An 18429-nucleotide genomic window follows, 5' to 3' on the forward strand; every position below is an offset into this window, starting at 1 on the left:
GGGCGGGGGCCGTTGTGGGGAGTCCACCTGCCCTGCCCCAAGGGAGGCATGCTGGGTGCTGAGGGAACGCCGGCACTGTGCGGACAGAGCTGCGTGTAAGACGTTACCCGTGACGTGTTTATCAAGAAGACTGGTCTGATGGTGAGACTCAGCGGTCCCAGTGCAGGGGGTCCCGGTTCCACCCCCAGGCCACGAACTGGACCCCACACGTCGCAACTAAGGGTTCGCATGCCACCTGAAGGTCAAAGTACCCACGTTCCACAGTGACACAGCCAAATGCATACATAAACAAGATAGAGGTTTAAAAACAGGAAACCCGTCCATCAGGGACCAAGGAATCTGTTTTTAAGCTCTTTGAAACGAATGCCACTTCTGTTTTTATGAAACTAGTCCTAAGCCAAAAGGTTCAACAAGGGTGGCTTGGTTCCTGCCTGAAAGATACGAAATCCTAGGCTGCAGTCGTAACACTTGGGCCCCCAGTGCCTCGTTCCCAACAGCGTCATCCAGATAAGCTTTAGGAGTTACCAAGGCTGAAGTGCCTGCATCACGTTAGATCCTGTGATGCCTCCGGGAAGCTTGCTCGTGGCCTGCTAGCACTGTGGGGGTAGGTGCCCTCTGAAAGTCTTATATATCAGCACATGGAATGGAAATCTTCAAACATTTATTTCCTTATAAGACCGGTTTTACACTTTTTAGGTTGAGCCAACAGCTGTCATCTGTAAAGCTGACTGATGTGTTTATGTATAAAGAAGCCTACATAATATGGTTCAGACCACTCAAAATGTGTTGCAGCAGAGCTCAGAAAGATAATGACTGCCTGCTGCTGCTAAGTCGCTTCAGTCGTGTCCGACTCTGTGCGACCCCATAGACGGCAGCCCACCAGGCTCCCCCGTCCCTAGGATTCTCCAGGAAAGAACACTGGAGTGGGTTGCCATTTCCTTCTCCAATGCATGAAAGTGAAAAGTGAAAGTGAAGTTGCTCAGCGTGTCCGACTTCTAGTGACCCCATGGACTGCTGCCCACCAGACTCCTCCGTCCATGGGATTTTCCAGGCAAGAGTACTGGAGTGGGGTGCCATCGCCTTCTCCGAATGACTGCCTAATTACCCGTAATTGGATTCTCTTTGTAAAAATCTACAACAAAGCAAAAAGCAAAGGTTCACTTTTAGCCTGAAAACTCTTACATAAGAAGTTTAACTTATCGAAATATAGCTGAGCCATTGTTCCATCCTTTTTGCTGTTTAATCGCTAAGTCATAGCTGACTCTTTGCGACCCCATGGGCTGTAACCCACCAGGCTCCTCTGTCCGTGGGGTTTCCCAGGCAAGAAGATCGGAGTGGGGTGCCGTTTTCTCCTCCAGGGGATCTTCCAGACCCAGGGATCGAACCCGTGTCTTTTGCGTTGGCAGGGAGGCTCTTCACCACCGAGCCATCAGAGAATCCAGCTGAGCCATCAGCTGCCAGAAGATCCGTCGAGGAGGGCTGTATTCTCACCTCGAGTGTACGGATTCTAGGACTGGCTAGTCACTATGATTCCACACCCTTGAGCAGTCATTTTTCAGGTCTTACAGTTGCTATTATATCATTAAACATTCCTTTCATGCTTAACACTTGTTTCCTGAAATGAACTTTAATTCAACATCGAAAACGTGCCATGTCTCATTGAGACAGGTGAGATTTCTAGCGCTTTACCGGATTACAGAAATTTAGAAAGTTTATAACCTTTACAGCTGACAGATTCTGCTTTCGCGGTGTTGAAATTGTCACCGCCCCTTCTTTCTCAGCTCCTCGCTGACTTTTCTGCCATCGATGTTAATTCTTGCTGTGTGCAACGCTGGCCACGATACACCTGGACGGGCTGACGGAGGCTGGAGATCCACTCCCCCCATCCAGGGCTTCCGACTCTGGGAATGTCCTTTAGAGCAAAATGGCTAATCAGCTTCCGTTTCCCAGGGGAAGGTGAAGCTGAGACAAGGTTAAAGAAATTTTTAATTAGACTTGTGCCTTTTCAGGCAAGAAGTAATTCCACCTCTGTCTCTGGGAGATAGGGAAGAGCCAAGGGAGGGTCAGAGAAAGGGGGTGACTCTTGTGGGTTTTGTAAGTTTAGGACGATTTAGTCGTAAGTTTCAAGTGCTCTGAGTTCTCACATCGACAGACGCTTGGCTGTGCTCTGCTTTCCCAAGCCCTGTTGTGAAGTATTTACTCCATGGCAAAGTCTGAGCAGAATTTTAGTGGACTGCTTTTCCAGCCAGCCTGCATGCCCCCTTGTGGTTTTGCAGACTGGCCGTGATCGCATCTGGGTGCGTTTTGGGGGACGGCGCGTGTAACCTTTGGGGTGGTGGGGTTGCATCTCCACAGAGAGACTGTCTCCTGATGAGGCCGGTCCTCCCCCTGAGGGTCAGCTGAATTTGGTAACAGGAAGTGGACACACAAAAGGTGCCCATCTTGACTCCCTGCTGGTCCGGTGGTTGAGTCTGCCTGCCAATGCGGGGGACACAGGTTTGATCCCCGGTCTGGGAAGATTCCACGCACCTCGGTGCGGGGGCGGGGGGGGAACGAAGCCCATGTGCCACAGTCCCTGAAGCCCGCACGCCCTAGAGCCTGTGCAGCACGGGAGACCCCCGGCCTGGGAGGCCTGCACCCCGCGGCCGGAGAGCGAGCGGCCCCGCCCCGCGGCCGGAGAGCCGCCCAGCAACTGAGACCCAGCACCACAGATAGACAAGTAAAATTAGTTTTTTTTAAAGGTGTCCATCTGTTCTCTCTTCATTCACCTTGGCAGGAAGGTCTTTCCAGCCCTCCTAGAAAAATCTCTGCCATTAGTTAGAGAAATAATTGTTCATGGTTAATAATTTATTGGTTTTTCTTTTTCTTTTTTTACAATCAATGCCATGATTTTAGATACCACGGTAGTTGTCTTTTTTGGTGGTGTTTGGTCACTAAGTCGTGTCTGACTCTTTGCGACCCTGTGGACTGTAGCCCTCCAGGCTCCTCTGTCTGTGGGATTTCCTGGTAAAGAACCCTGGAGTGGGTTGCCATTTCCTTCTCCAGGGGATCTTCCCGACCCAGGGACTGAGCCTGCGTCTCCTGCTTGGCAGCTGGGTTCTTCACTGCTGACCCACCAGGGAGGCCCCCAGTGGTGGGCTTAATATAAAAAGTCTCTGCTTGGAATGAGTGTTTGCTTATAAGTAATGCTGCATGTTTAAATGTCAGAGAATCTCTTTCTTAGAAGAAACCTGCCTCTTTCCTTCCCCTCAGGAATGTTTCATGACATCCCTGTTGCTTGGTGAGTAATCAGACATGAAAACAGGCCCTCGAGAATCAAGCTACATTTAAAGAAGACCTACTTGGAGACATTGGAGAGGGCACCATGGAGTACAAGTCTGAGGGGAAAGAAAAATACCAACACAGCTTGAATTTACTGAATAAAATTAAGAGCATGAAAGATTTAGCGGAGATGATTGATGTCGTGATCATCGCAGAAGGGGAGGCGTTCCCCTGCCACAGGCTGGTCCTGGCTGCCTTTAGTCCGTATTTCAAAGCCATGTTTACGTGTGGGCTCCTCGAGTGCACCCAGAGGGAGGTGGTGCTTCATGACATCACGGCGGAAAGCGTGGCGGTGTTGCTGCGCTACATGTACCACGCGGCTCTGGAGGTCAGCAACGCCAACGTGCAGACCGTGGCCATGGCCGCCTACTTCATGCAGATGGAGGACGTCTTCCAGGCGTGCCAGAAGCACATGACGGCCCACATGGACGCCTCGAACTGTGTCGGCATCTATTATTTCGCAAAGCAGATTGGAGCCGAAGACTTGGCCGATCAGTCGAGGAAGTACTTGTACCGGCACTTTGCCGAGGTGAGCTTACACGAAGAGATCCTGGAGGTGGGGGTGCACCAGCTCCTGACGCTCATCCAGTCGGACGACCTGAACGTGTCCAGAGAGGAGAGCATTCTGGACCTCGTCCTGAGGTGGGTCAATCATCGCCCGGACCGACGCACGGAGCACCTCGTGGAGCTTTTGAAGCAGGTTAGGTTGCAACTGGTCAGCCCTTCCTTTCTGAGACAAGCCCTGAGGAGGAACACGGTGCTCCTGTGTGACGCGAACTGCATCGACCTCATTCAGAACGCGTTCAAAGCCATCAAGACGCCCCAGCCGCACGCCCTGAGTCTTCGTTACGGCATGGAGACCACCAGTCTCCTGCTGTGCATTGGCACCAACGCTTCGGGGATCAGGTCAAGACACAGGAACTACGGGGACGCCAGCTTTTGCTATGACCCTGTGTCGCGGAAGACCTGTTTCATCTCGTCTCCCAAGTACGGGGGGGTTTGGGCACCGTGTGTACCGGTGTCGTCATGGAAGACAACAGTGTCATCGTGGCTGGGGAAGCCAGCGCCTCTAAGCTCTCCAGACAGAAGAGCAAGAGCATTGAAATCTACAGGTTTGTACCCAGCGTTTGTTTCCATTTCTGGCTTTGACACGGGCAGCAGGAGTTACTGCTGGGAGAGCAGGTTTTAAATCACATGTGTTCTGAATTACCTCACGATCATGTATTTGACATAGAGGTAACACTCATAATGAAAGCATCCACATTATTTTCCCTCTCCTGTTCATTGTTAAGAATCCACCTGTGGTGCGGGAGACCTGGGTTCCATCCCCGGGTTGGGAAGATCCCCTGGAGAAGGGAAAGGCTCCCCACTCCAGTATTGTGGCCTGGAGAGTCCCACGGACTGTATGGTCCATGGGGTCGCCAAGAGTCAGACACAACTGAGCGACTTTCACTTCACTTTCATTGTTGAGAAGGTACAGATGAAGCTGCGTGAGTTAAGTGTGTATATGTGACAGTTCCTGTCTGTTTACATCCAGGTTTCACTGTTTATCCATATGCTGTAATCGCTTTGCTTTTGAAGAGCTGCATATAACTTTTAACAAGAAGAAAATTTACTAACAGTGACTCCTTTGTGCTGACACTCTCCAGTTCACAATTCAGAGTAAGAAGTGATTTGTTTCTTGGCCAAAATGTACTGTGCATCCTGTCAGCTTTCATTCTGTGCCCTTAATGAGCGGGTCTCTCCTAAACCTCCTGGAGAAGGAAGTGGCAGCCCACTGCAGTATTCTTGCCTGGAGAATCCCATGGGCAGAGGAGCCTAAGGGGCTACAGTTCACGGGGTCGGAAAGAGTCGGACACGCCTGAGCGGCTGACACCCGCTTCCTAAACCTCTAATACTGTCCAACGTTGGCTGCCAAAGAGCGCTTCGCCCTGGGACTGCGGGGGGAGAGGAATGTCTGCTTAGCAGTCGCGTCTGTCCAGGGCCTGTGAGTGGAGACAGCAGGAGCTCAGCCCTGAGATGGGCCTGGGTGAATGAGAACTGTGCAGGCAGCTCCTCGAGCTCTCCTTACACACCGTCCCCTCTCGGGGCCCTCGAGCCAGACGTTCTCAGACTTCACTCGGGAAGTGCTTCTCAACAGCAGAGTGGGGACAGAGAGAGAAGGAGAGGTCTCTCTTTAGCTGTCATCTCCTCGCGTCGCACGACCGCTTCAGGCTCCAGCGGGCGCCCCTCACGTGCACGCGTTGAAGGCGTGTCGCTTCTGCCCAGCAGTGGGGGCAGGCATGGAAACCCCAGGCAGTGACTGCCCCTCTGGCCTCTGCCCACGGCGACAGAGTGGGGGCAGGTTCGGACCCGAGGTCCCTGGGGAAAGGGGACCTGGGTCTCCTGGGGGAGTCTCTGGGTCCCTGACACTCGCTTCCTGTTGCTTCTCCCCTTGGAGCCTCAGGTTCTTTTGGCCTCTGCTTTCTTCCTCAAAGAGCTGCAGTTCTGCCATCAGAGTTCATTCTTTACCATCTCAGATCCTCTCAAAGTCTGTGTTTTGATCCTTAAATGTCTCGCCTCGGAACTGTCTTCAAAACCCCACTCTCTCTTCGTCTAACTACGCACCCTGCGTTCCTTTTCCTCTCTGTCTTGAACTCACCCTGTTTCGTGTGACCCACAGGCTCTCCCACGTTGGGCAGAAGTGAAGCATCAGTTTCGAAAAGCGAAGTGAAGTTTCGACAAGTGAAGCATCAGTTTCTTCCCCCAGGGATGAAACTGTCAGCAAGGCGAATAGAGAGATAATCAGAAGCGTTTGCTGGTATTGCTGCTCCGTTGCTGCATCGTGTCTCCTTGTGACCCCGTGGACTGCAGCACGCCAGGCTCCCCTGTCCTTCACCTACTCCCGGAGCTTGCTCACACTCGTGTCCATTGAGTCACTGATGGTATCCAACCGTCTCATCCTCTCCTGCCTCTTTCTCCTCCTGCCTTCAATCTTTCCCAGCAACAGGGTCTTTTCTAATGAGTCAGCTCTTCGCATCAGGTGGCCAAAGTATTTGAGCTTCAGCTTCAGCATCAGTCCCTCAACGGCATATTCAGGGTTGATTTCTTTTACGATTGACTGGGTGGATCCCCTTGCAGTCCAGGGACTCCCAAGAGTCTTCTCTAACACCACAGTTTGAAAGCATTGATTCTTTGGTGCTTAGCTTTCTTTACGGTCCAACTCTCACATCCGTGCATGCCTACTGGAAAAACCATAGCTTTGACTAGATGGACCCTTGTCATTGTCAGAAGTGTTGCTTGGGGATTGAATGAGGTTCCCAGTGCTGTGTGCATCGTTAGGGTCTTACAGTGCTCCCTAAGGGCACGTCAGCGCCAGGTTTGCGATTTGTTGTTTTTGTTTAGTCAATCAGTGGTGTCCAAATCTGCAGCCCCATGGACTGCAGCATGACAGGTCTCCCGGTCCGTTGCCAACTCCTGGAGCTTGCTCAAACTCATGTCCATTGAGCCAGTGATGCCATCCAACCGTCTCAACCTACATCATCCCCTTCTCCTTTGCCTTTAACCTTTCCCAGCATCAGGGTCTTTTCCAGTGGGTCAGTTCTTTGCATCAGGTGGCCAAAGTACTGGAGCTTCAGCATCAGTCCTTCCAATGAATATTCAGGACTGATTTCCTTTAGGATGGACTGGTTAAATCGCCTTGCAGTCCAAGGGACTCTCAAGAGTCTTCTCCACACCACAGTTCAAAAGCATCAGTTCTTTGGTGCTCAGCCTTCTTTATAGTCCAACTCTCACATCCATACATGACCACTGGGAAAACCATAGCCTTGACTATATGGATGTTTGTTGGCAAAGTAACTGTCTCTGCCTTTTAATACACTGTCTATGTTGATCATAGCTTTTCTTCTAAGGAGCAAGTGTCTTTTAATTTCATGGCTGCAGTCACTGTTCACAGTGATTTTGAGGCCAAGAAAATAAAGTCTGACACTGTTTCCATTGTTTCCCTACCTATTTCCCATGAAGTGATAGGACCGGATGCCTTGATCTTTGTTTTTTGAATGTTGAGCTTTAAGCCAACTTTTTCACTCTCCTCTTTCATTTTCATCAAGAGGCTCTTTAGTTCCTCTTCACTTTCTGCCATAAGGGTGGTGTCATCTGCATATCTGAGGTGATTGATATTTCTCCCAGCAATCTTGATTCCAGCTTGTGCTTCTTCCAGTCCAGCATTTCTCATGATGTACTCTGCATAGAAGTTAGATAAGCAGGGTGACGATATACAGCCTTGACGTACTTCTTTCCCTATTTGGAACCAGTCTGTTGTTCCATGTCCAGTTCTAACTGTTGCTTCCTGACCTGCATGCAGGTTTCTCAGGAGGCAGGTCAGGTGGTCTGGTGTTCCCATCTCACCAAGGGAACATTTCATGCAAAGATAGGCACAACAAAGGGCAGAAACGGTGTGGGCCTCACAGAGGCTTGTGATGCACGTGAGCGTGTCTGCATCTCCGCTGTGTCGCGCCCGCGTCCTGAGTGTTCGCTCTTCAGTTCGCCTCCACTCTGTAGTTCACAGACCTCCACGCAGACACCCTTCTTCTTGACTTAAGAGAGGGAGTGGATTATTCGCACTGTGGTCGGTTGTTTCTGTTTTAAAAGTACACTTCCCATCTCTTTCGTCTCTCACGCTTTGGTAGACAAGCAGCTGAGGACAGTCATCTCCCGACCGACAGCCTCTGCAAGGATGGCACGTGCTTCCCCGCTGCTGTTGCCCTCTTTGGGACACGTCCGAAACAGTGAGCTCTACGGCTTCATCCGGGCGTTTCAGCTCCTCAAAATGCTTAATCAATTACCAAGTCGCCCGGCAAACATGTACTTCCCAACCTTCAAGGCATATATTTTTGTTCTTGGACTCTTAAACCGTGTCTCAGAAAAACGAAAACTCAGCTTTTGAAGATTTTTTTTTAATGTGGACTGTTCTTAAGGTCTTTATTGAGTTTGGTATGATGTTGCTTCTGTTTTCTGTTTTGGTTTAAGGCGTGTGGGGTCTTAGCTCCTCCACCAGGGATGGAACCCCCACTCCCCACGTTGGAAGGTGAAACCCTAACCACTGGGCCACCAGGGCGGTCCCCCAGACTCCAAAACCCATTTTCCATCCTATTGACACATTCACCATCTGTTTCCAGAGCCCCCGCCTGTAGACACGCGATCCTCCCTTCTCTGAAATCCCGTACAGTTCAAAGCAGTGGTGAAAATATTGTCTGTGATGCTAGGAACTCTGGTTTCCTGCCTAAAATCACTGAGAAGACAGCTGTCCTGAGGGTTGATAAATGTTGGCGTTCAGTTTGTGACCAGCCAGACAAACCTGAAGGGAAAGAGCAGTCTTTGGGTTGAAAAGAACAATCTTCCAACTTCCCTGCCCAACCTGGAGTTAAACATCCTCCTGGGGAAGAATGTACGAGTTGGTCTAGAACAGCTGGGGAAGATGCCTGTAACAGGTTCAGCTGTCAAATGTTTGATGCGCAGTGAGTACCCTATCTGCAGAAGCTGTTCTCTGTGCAGAACACACGTAAGTTTTTCACCTGTTTCCAAACAGAACCTTTGTTTTTCTTATTTCCCATATTTTTCCTGGGGTTTTCCAGGCACGACTTAGCGATCAAACGCTAGCACGTATCACTGTCTTATATTGATGTTTCCTCCTCTCCAATTAGAAGAACCAAATCATGTTGTTTTTGGAGAAGAAACTTGTGTTTCTTTGGCAGCTCGTTTTTACATTGAATCTAATTCCGGTTCTCTCTCTGCTAATTCACAGGTACCACGACAGAGGAAACCAGTTTTGGGAGAAGTTATGCACGGCAGAATTTCGAGAGCTCTACGCCCTGGGCGCCGTCCATAACGACCTCTATGTGATAGGAGGGCAGATGAAAGTTAAAAACCAGTATCTTATCACAAACTGTGTTGACAAGTACTCTGTGGAACGGGACACCTGGAAAAGGGTGTCTCCACTTCCTCTGCAGCTGGCGTGCCATGCGGTTGCCACGGTGAACAATAAACTCTACGTGATTGGAGGCTGGACCCCTCAGGTTAAGAGAGCTCCCGTGTGCCCACGTGGCATGGCTGCGCTGAGCTTGGCCGCTCTGTTGAAAAACGTTGCAGTCGTTGAGTACTAAAAGAGGGTGGCTCGCGTTTCTGGTAACATGCTCTTTATGTTATAGAATATTAAACGGAAGATTGTACAGTGTGACCGCAGCTGTCATTGTTTAGTCACTGAGTCATGTCCGACTCTTTGTGACCCCATGGACCGTAGCCCACCAGGCTCCTCTGTCCATGGGATTTCCCAGGTGAGAACGCTGGAGTGGGTTGCCATTCCCTCCTCCGGGGGGTCTTCCTGGATCAGGATTCAAATCACATCTCCTGCATTAGCAGGCGGGTTCTTTACCACTGAGCTGCCTGGGAAGCCTGATAAAGCAGTTTAGGGGAATGAATTTTATTTTTTTAGGGGAATGAATTTTAAAGTGCGTTATTCTACACCTGACTTCACTCAGTATTTGTGCTGCGTCCCTCAAAACCCACCCATTCTCGTGGACGATGAACGAGGCCTGTGCTGAGGGCTTACATGTGGGAAACATCTCGGCTCGAGGCAGAGACGTGGACCCCCAGCCCGGTTCTGTCTGCGCTGCAGCTGTGTGACCGGGGGCGCGTAACTCTTTGGTCCTTTTTCATATAAAGCTTCTCACTCTAAGCAGGAAATTGAAATACTTATCTGCGATGTCACAGCCATTTTCACAAGAGGGCACAGTGATTTTAAGCCCCTCTGTCTCTGCTGGGCGTCAGCAGAGGGAGAGACAGAGGCCAGACTGGAGTTCGGTGAGGCAGGGCTGCAGGATGGAGGAGCCCGGGGGCTGGGACCAGAGTGGCCGCTTCTCTGTGCTTTGGTGGCCCTGCCAGCGCCTGGGGCTGTCACAGAAGCCTCACCCAGCTGCCTTCTGCCCCGGCCATCCAGCGTTCGTAAAAAGATTAACCTCACTGCTCACTGCCTGTCCCCACGGCGTTGTCGTTTAGTCGCTGAGTCGTGTCTGAGTCTTTGCGACCCCAAGGGCTGCAGCACGCTAGGCTTCCCTGTCCTACACCGTCTCCCAGAGCTTGCTCAAACTCGTGTCCATTGAGTCGGTGACGCCACCCAACCATCTCATCCTCTGCCTCCTTCTTCTCCTCCTGCCCTCAGTCTTTCCCAGCATCAGGGTCTTTTCCAATGAGTTAGCTCTTTGCATCAAGCGGCCAAAGGACTGGAGCTTCACACGACATAGACAAGTTTTATTTTTGCCTGTATGAGTCCTCCTTTCTCTGGATTTGCTTCATGACACCTCAGTTGTCTGATGCGTCTCTTTGCTCGTTTCATGAGCTTCCATTCTGCCTTGTAGGATGTATCACACTTGTTCTTAAAATTTTAAACCACATTTAATACATGTTGTAAATTCATGCTACGCATTGAAAATTAACTTAGATTTAATCACAGCTAGTAGCTGAAACCTGACAGAGTATTTGTAATTAAGCTTTTTCAGAGCTATTCATTACGTAGTTAATTTTGCATGAACATGCTCCAAAGAAAAGCTTTCCTTCGATTTTTTAACACTAAAGTAGAGATTAAATACTTAAATTATAAGGAAAATTAAAACAATAAAGTCAGTATTTCCTAATTTATAATGTCTTTGAACATGTGACTATTTCCTGGATAATGAAAGCCTTTGCTAATCTGTACAGGATACAATACATTAAATTGCAAGACAGCCTGGGGCTGTGATGGCAGTATAGTGATTATTACCCTGAGCAAAAGCTAATTGTGTGACTTTCATAAGCAAGGAAATTATTTCTGTGTTGGACACCTGCACGGAAACAAAAGCAAAAGCTGCTCCGTCATCTCTAGCTTTTGGCGCCTTAGGGGCTCCTAACGGGCTGCAGACGGAAATATCACTTTACCTGAGGTTTGTCACCGTGTTGCTGGGAATTTAGGAGTAGGGAAAGCCACGTACATCTACGTGTATTTAGCTTCTAATGCTTCTACTCATTATATATATACACACATTTATTATATATATATTTATATACATTTATTATAAACATATATAATAAATGGGGCCTCTCTGGTGGCTCAGTGGTAAAGAACCCACCTGCCAATGCAGGGCACATGGGTTTGATCCCTGATCCAGGAAGATCCCCCGGAGAAGGAAATGGCAACCCATTGCAGTATTCTTGCTGGAAAATCCCATGGGCAGAGGAGCCTGGTGGGCTACAGTCCATGGGATCGCAAAGCACTGGACATGACTCAGCGACTGAACAACAAATATAAAATAAATACATAAAAATAACTGCAAATAATTTCTATTAATCCATGTATCTTTAAAATTAAATTCAAACCACTCCTATACTATGGTATAAAAATACTCTCATTACTAAAACACTCAATTGTTTTTTTAGCTTTGCTCTATTTCAATTATAAAAATGTTCTAAAGAAAAACGCTTTATAAATTATTAAAGTTAGTTTCTCACAAGTATTATTTAACCAACCACTATAAAGCTTGGTAAAATAAAATTACACTTTAAATAGTGTTCAATAAACCTTGGCTTGATTTTTTAAGGCTTTGCAATGCTTCATTTTTAAAAAAACGCTATACTGTCTCCCTGCTGAAATCACAGGTTCTTTGCTAAAACCAACACCTTAGCCCCATTAGCACAGAATATAAATCCTTCCGCTATTGACACGGTACTTATAATCCCAAGCCTTGGGATTTGGTGTGTCTGTGAATAGAAGTCACTGTAGTTAACCTCTACTTATCTTGTTGGCTGTCTGCTTTGATTAATTGCACTCATGTGCTCACAACGATCTCTAAATGGGCTGTTATTATATTGGCTGTCATATTTCATATAGATGGATCTTCCTGACGAAGAACCTGATCGATTGAGCAACAAGCTGTTGAGATACGACCCCAGCCAAGACCAATGGACGGAGCGGGCGCCCATGAAGTACTCGAAGTACCGGTTCAGCACAGCCGTGGTCAACAGTGAGATTTATGTTCTGGGTGAGGAGAAGCTAAATACCTCCTTTTATTTTTCTCCGCAGTTTGCCTCCATGACAATGAAATGTTCTTTCTTCTCGCATCCCAGTTCAGCCACACACAGCACTAGCCTCCAATTTTCTTTTATTTTCTAGAGCACAGTCAGATAAGATTACAGGAAAGTCCACTGACGTGTTGAAAGCAAGGTTACTTTTATCAAATTTTTCCGTCGTCTGGAATCCAGTAGTGATGGCTCATTATATGCCCACCAGGTAAAATGCTGGGAAAAGGCAAGAAGCCTTTGGCCACCTTACGTGGATCAAAACACAGGCTTTAACAACCACCTGGTTCTCGGCACTAATTAAAGAAACAGGTAGAGGGTTAAAAAAATGCCACAGGTTATGCCAGCCCTCTTCACTTTGCCTCACTCACCAGAATTCCACTAAGGTTCATCAAATGATGTCTTCTCTGAATGCATTTGTTTTATCTCTGAAATGAGTGTGTGTGGTCTTGCGCTGGCCAATAGGGGTTGGTGAGAGGCTGGTTCCTTCCCACTGAGGTGGGTCCGAGTGACTCCAGAGCATCCTTGGTGCCTCCCCGTCCTTCCCAGCCCTCGTCTAAGCTGCTTCCCTCCTCCTAACATCATGCCAGCCTGCCTTCCCATGAGCATGGGCAGACGGGCTGAGACAGGCTGAGTGTGCTGGTGAAATGATGCCGAGTCTTTATTTCAACCCCTTCTGCAGTGCTGGCCAACTGGCAAAAATAATGGGTAACAGAGAAATGGCAAAAAAAAAAAAAGAAATATGGGCTGAAAGCAGACCAAGGCTTTGAGTAGTTTCTTTTTTTTTAATCTAAATGGGAGCCATTATCTCTTGGCTGCGAGCACAGCATGAAGGAAAATAATTAAAGCACTGCAGCGTTAATAGTTGTGTGATTTTAAGCACAAGAACATTATGTCACATGCTTTACGACTGCCTCAGTTAGGAGACTCACTTGAGATCATAATTAAGTTTTTCCTCTGGGTATACATTTGTTGCTTTTGTTCTAACCACATGCAGTGCCATCGCCCAGTAGAGATAACATCAATGCTAGGACCAGTCTCCTGGGATTGATGTCTATGGAACTCAAGGAGCACAGGGCCGATCTACTGATTATATTGCAGCTGGAGGCAGTCGAAAGTGGGAGAGAAGTGATTGTCGATGGAAGCGCAATGAGATCCCCAGCCCCTCCCCAGCGTGAAAACACGACTAAGCTAAATGTGAAGTAAAACCAACAGGGTCGTTTTTGTAAATTGTATGGAAAGGACCAGATGGTCAATACAGAAATCAGGTTGATTATATTCTTCGCAGCTAAAGAATATATACAGTCAGCAAAAACAAGACCTGGAGCTGACTGTGGCTCAGATCATGAACTCCTTATTGCAAAATTCAGACTTAAACTGAAGAAAGTAGGGAAAACCACTAGGCAATTCAAGTAGGACCTAAATCACATCCCTTATGATTATACAGTGAAAGTGATTAATAGATTCTAGGGGTTAGATCTGATAGACAGAGTGCCTGAAGAACTATGGACAGAGGCTCCTAACATTGTACAGGAGGCGGTGACCAAAACTATCCCAAAGAAAAAGAAATGCAAGAAGGCAAAATGAATCTGAAGAGTTTTTACAAACAGCTGAGAAAAGAAGAGAAGCAAAAGGCAGAGGAGAAAGGGAAAGATACACCCAACTGACTGCAGAGTTCCAGAGAAGAGCAAGGAGGGATAAGAAAGCCTTCCTCAGTGATCAGTGCAAAGAAATAGAGGAAAAGAATAGAATGGGAAAGACTAGAGATCTCTTCAAGAAAAGCGGAAATGCCAAGAGAACATTCCACGCAAAGATGGGCACAAGAAATGACAGAAATGGCAAGGACCTAAAGAAACAGATAAGATTAAGAAGAGATGACAAGAATACACAGAAGAACTGTACAAAAAAGGTCTTAATGACCTGAATAACCACGATGGTGTGATCACTCACCTAGAGCCAGACGTCCTGGAATGTGAAATCAAGTGGGCCTTCGGAAGCATCACTACGAACAAAGCTAGTGGAGGTGATGGGATTCCACCTGAGCTACTTCAAATCCTAAAAGAAGATGCTGTTAAAGCGCTGCACTCAATATGCCAGCAAATTTGGAAAAGTCAGCAGTGGCCACAGGACTGGAAAAGGGCAGTTTTCATTCCAAACCCAAAGAAAGGCAATGCCAAAGAATGTTCAAACTACCGCACAATTGCGCTCATTTCACATGCTAGCAAGGAAATCCTTAACATCCTTCAAGCTAGGCTTCAACAGTACACGAAGCAAGAACTTTCAGATGTACAAACAGGATTTTGAAAAGGCAGAGGAACCAGAGATCAAATTGCCAACATCCATTGGATCATAGGAAAAGCAAGGGAATTCCAGAAAAACATCTACTTCTGCTTCATTGACTATGCTAAAGCTTTTGACCATGTGGATCACAACAAACTGTGGAAAACTCTTAAAGAGATGGAAATACCAGACCTCTTTACCTGCCTCCTGAGAAACCTGTATGCAACAGTTAGAAAAAAAAGCGACAGTTAGAACCAGACGTGGAACAACAGACTTGTTCAAAATTGGGAAAGGAGTACGTCTTCTGTATATTGTCACCCTGCTTATTTAACTTCTGTGCAGAGTACATCATGTGAAATGCCAGGCCAGATGAATCACAAGCTGGAATCAAGATTGCTGGGAGAAATATCAACAATCTCAGATATGCAGATACCACTCTAATGGCAGAAAGAGAAGAGGAACTAAAGAGCCTTTTGATGAAGGTGAAAGAAGAGAGTGAAAAAGCTGGCTTAAAACTCAACATTTAAAAAACTTAAGATCATGGCATCCAGTCCCATCCGTTCAGTTCAGTTCAGTCGCTCAGTCGTGTCCGACTCTTTGCGACCCCATGAGTTGCAGCACGCCAGGCCTCCCTGTCCATCACCAACTCCCGGAGTTCACCCAGACTCACGTCCATCGAGTCAGTGATGCCATCCAGCCATCTCATCCTCTGTCGTCCCCTTCTCCTCCAGCCCTCAATCCCTCCCAGCATCAGAGTCTTTTCCAATGAGTCAACTCTTCCCATGAGGTGGCCAAAGTATTGGAGTTTCAGCTTTAGCATCAGTCCTTCCAAAGAAATCCCAGGGCTGATCTCCTTCAGAATGGACTGGTTGGATCTCCTTGCAGTCCCATCACTTCATAGCAAATAGATGAGGGAAAAAACAGAAACAGTGACCGACTTTATTTTCTGGGCCCCAAAATCACTGCAGATGGTGACTGCAGCCATGAAATTAAAAGACGTTTGCTCCTTGGAAGAAAAGCTATGACAAACCTAGATAGCGTATAACAAAGCGGAGATATCACCTTGCCAACAAAGGTCCATCTAGTCAAAGCTATGGTTTTTCCAGTAATCATGTATGGACGTGAGAGTTGAACCATAAAGAAGGCTGAGCGCCAAAGAATTGTTGCTTTCGAACTGTGGTGCTGAAGAAGACTCTTGAGACTCCCTTGGACAACAAGGAGATCCAATCAGTCGATCCTAAAGGAAATCAACCCTGAATATTCAGTGGAAGGATGGATGCTGAAGTTCCAATTCTTTGGCCACCTGATGCGAAGAACTGACTCATTGGAAAAGACCCTGATGCTGGGAAAGATTGAAGGCGGGAGGAGAAGGGGACGACAGAGGATGAGATGGTTAGATGGCATCACCGACTCAATGGACATGAGTTTGAGCAAGCTCCAGGAGATAGTGAAGGACAGGGAAGCCTGATGTGCAGTAGTCCATGGTGTCGCAAAGAGTCAGACATGACTTAGCAACTGAACACACACTTCTTAGTTCAAGGATTGTCCGTGGACCAGACGCTTCTGGGGGTCATCTGGAGAACCTCGGTTTAAGATCCCTAATGGGTGTGTGTCCAGTTCTGTTTACTTTCTGAAATTCTTTGAAAATGTTCATCCCATGTTAGATCTAAGTCAGCAATCTTCCATTCCAGTGCATTTTTTCTGAGACTCGTTTTTCAGATTAGAGTCCATTTACAAAAAGAATTGTTGTTTGTTGTTCAGTCGCTAAGTCGTGTCTGACTCTTTGCAGTTCCATGGACTGTAGTCCGCCAGGCTCCTCTGTCCATGGTATTTTCCCAGCAAGAATATTGGAGTGGGTTGCCATTTCCTTCTCCAGGGGATCTTCCTGACCCAAGGATCGAACCCAGGTCTCTTGTGTTGGCAGGCAGATTCTTTGCCGCCGAGCCACCAGGGTGTGGTACAAAAAAAGACAAGGTTTTCTGTGCCGTAACTCCTGGGTGCACCCAGGAAAGCGCAAAGCTCCCTCGACTCTGTGTTTAAAGTCTCCTGCTGGCTCACCTTAATGGGCGTTTGCATTTTGAATCTTTGTGTTATTGTTACTTGTCCAGCAGCACATAGATGATCACATGGACAAGGCCTTTGTCTGCAAAAGGTTCATCGTCTTACTTACAGGAACACTGCCTTTAAGTGGGTGGACTGTCCAGCTTTGCAGTCTGAGTTCGCGGTAGTGCAGAAACTTTTCCTGGCGTTGGAAATTGAGAGAGTCTGTATAGCTACATTTTCCAGATAATTGATGCCAGCATCTTGACCATTTTGCTTATTTGGCCGTGTTGGGTCTTAGCTTCGTCGTTTGGGATCTTTCGTTGAGGTGCGCGGACTCTCTAGTTGTGGCAGTGGGGCTCAGTAGTTACAACGCGTGGGCTTAGCTGTCCCACGACAGGCGGGATCCTAGTTCCCTGACCAGGGATGGAACCTGCATTCCCCTGCAATGCACGGTGGATTCTTTGTTTTTCAGCGTTTTCGAGATTATTTTCTTTCATGTGTGTTTCCGTGGTATTTATGTAAGTTTTCCATTTCATTTTTCAGATGATATTTATGCAAAACTTGGTAAGATTCTCTGAGAAATCTTGGTTCCTTTCTTTTTAAAAAATTAATCAACTTTAATGGAGGGTGATTACTTTACAATATTGTGGTGGGTTTTGCCACACGGGAGCACGTGCGGCCACTGGAGCGCCAGGGAAGTCCCCGTGCCAGCACCTTTAAGTGTCAAATTTTGGCCAACATCTTTAACTAGAAAAAAACAATGTTAAGTTATCACATTCTTCTCTATCTCGTGAGAAATCACTTGGAGGGAAAGTAGTTACCGAAGAATCACTGAACGCCAGGTGCTGTTCCCACGCACGGTCAGTTTCCACAACAGCCTGGAAGCGAAGGCCTCTGTCTCCTTTTATCACCCAGTGTGATTAAATCCGGGATTCAGACCCAAATCTGTCCCACTTCAAAGTTAAAGTAACTTTAAAAGTGACTCGGTCATCATGAGGACCAAAGTCGCACTCCCTGCGTGTGCGTGCCGTCCCCTGGGTTCGAAGGACGGCTTCTGCTGGCTGCCGCGTCTCGACGGCCCTTCCTTTGCCCTTCGCTGCCGTTAACGCTTTCTTCACTTCCCACTGCTGTCGCGCCCCGTCCAGACAAGACTGTGCAGACGACCTACCTGCATTGCCCGTGTCCGCTGTTGTGCAGACGCACAGACTGTACTGATACGTCCTCTGGGGCCAGTAGGCCAGGTGTTTTCAGCACAGACTCCAGGTTTTGCAAAGTCAAGTTCCGATGCCCATCACGGCCCCGCTGCTGCCTCTGTTCGGGATTTGCACCCGTGTTCCAGGCGTGCAGTCTGGCCTCTGTCATGTGAGGGGGACCGTTACAGAGCTGGAGCCACAGGGACTGGGAAGCCTCGGATCTAACTATCGCAGGGAGGGAGGTAGTCACAAGGGGCAGTCTAGGCTGTGTGACGAACGGCCTCACCTTCACCGGGTTATGGTTTTATAAGTCTTCTGAGTTAATCCCATCTGTACAAAGACTCCCCAAGTGGCTTCTTGGCTGAAACAAAGTTCCTCCTGCAGACAGACCCTACCCTGTAAGTTACGAATATCCTGTGATTTCCCTGGTGGTCAGACGGTAAAGCGTCTGCCTGCAACGCAGGAGACCTGGGTTCCATCCCTGGGTCGGGAAGATCCCCTGGAGAAG

The 18429-nt window shown here is 47.9% G+C and overlaps 1 protein-coding gene across 1 annotated transcript in view; it reads left to right on the forward strand.

Annotated features, from left to right (window-relative positions):
- The window catches only part of KBTBD12 (kelch repeat and BTB (POZ) domain containing 12), a 50155-nt gene that overhangs the window by 7349 nt on the left and 24377 nt on the right, over positions 1–18429 (forward strand). Inside the window, 4 exon segments of the mRNA XM_010832829.1 lie at positions 3253–4313; positions 4316–4433; positions 9104–9374; positions 12218–12368. Of these exon segments, the coding sequence (XP_010831131.1) occupies positions 3365–4313; positions 4316–4433; positions 9104–9374; positions 12218–12368 (1489 nt within the window). The 5' untranslated portion in view covers positions 3253–3364.

Source organism: Bison bison, unplaced genomic scaffold (assembly GCF_000754665.1).
Source record: "Bison bison bison isolate TAMUID 2011002044 unplaced genomic scaffold, Bison_UMD1.0 scf7180017862279, whole genome shotgun sequence".
In the NCBI taxonomy this organism is placed as follows: domain Eukaryota; kingdom Metazoa; phylum Chordata; class Mammalia; order Artiodactyla; family Bovidae; genus Bison; species Bison bison.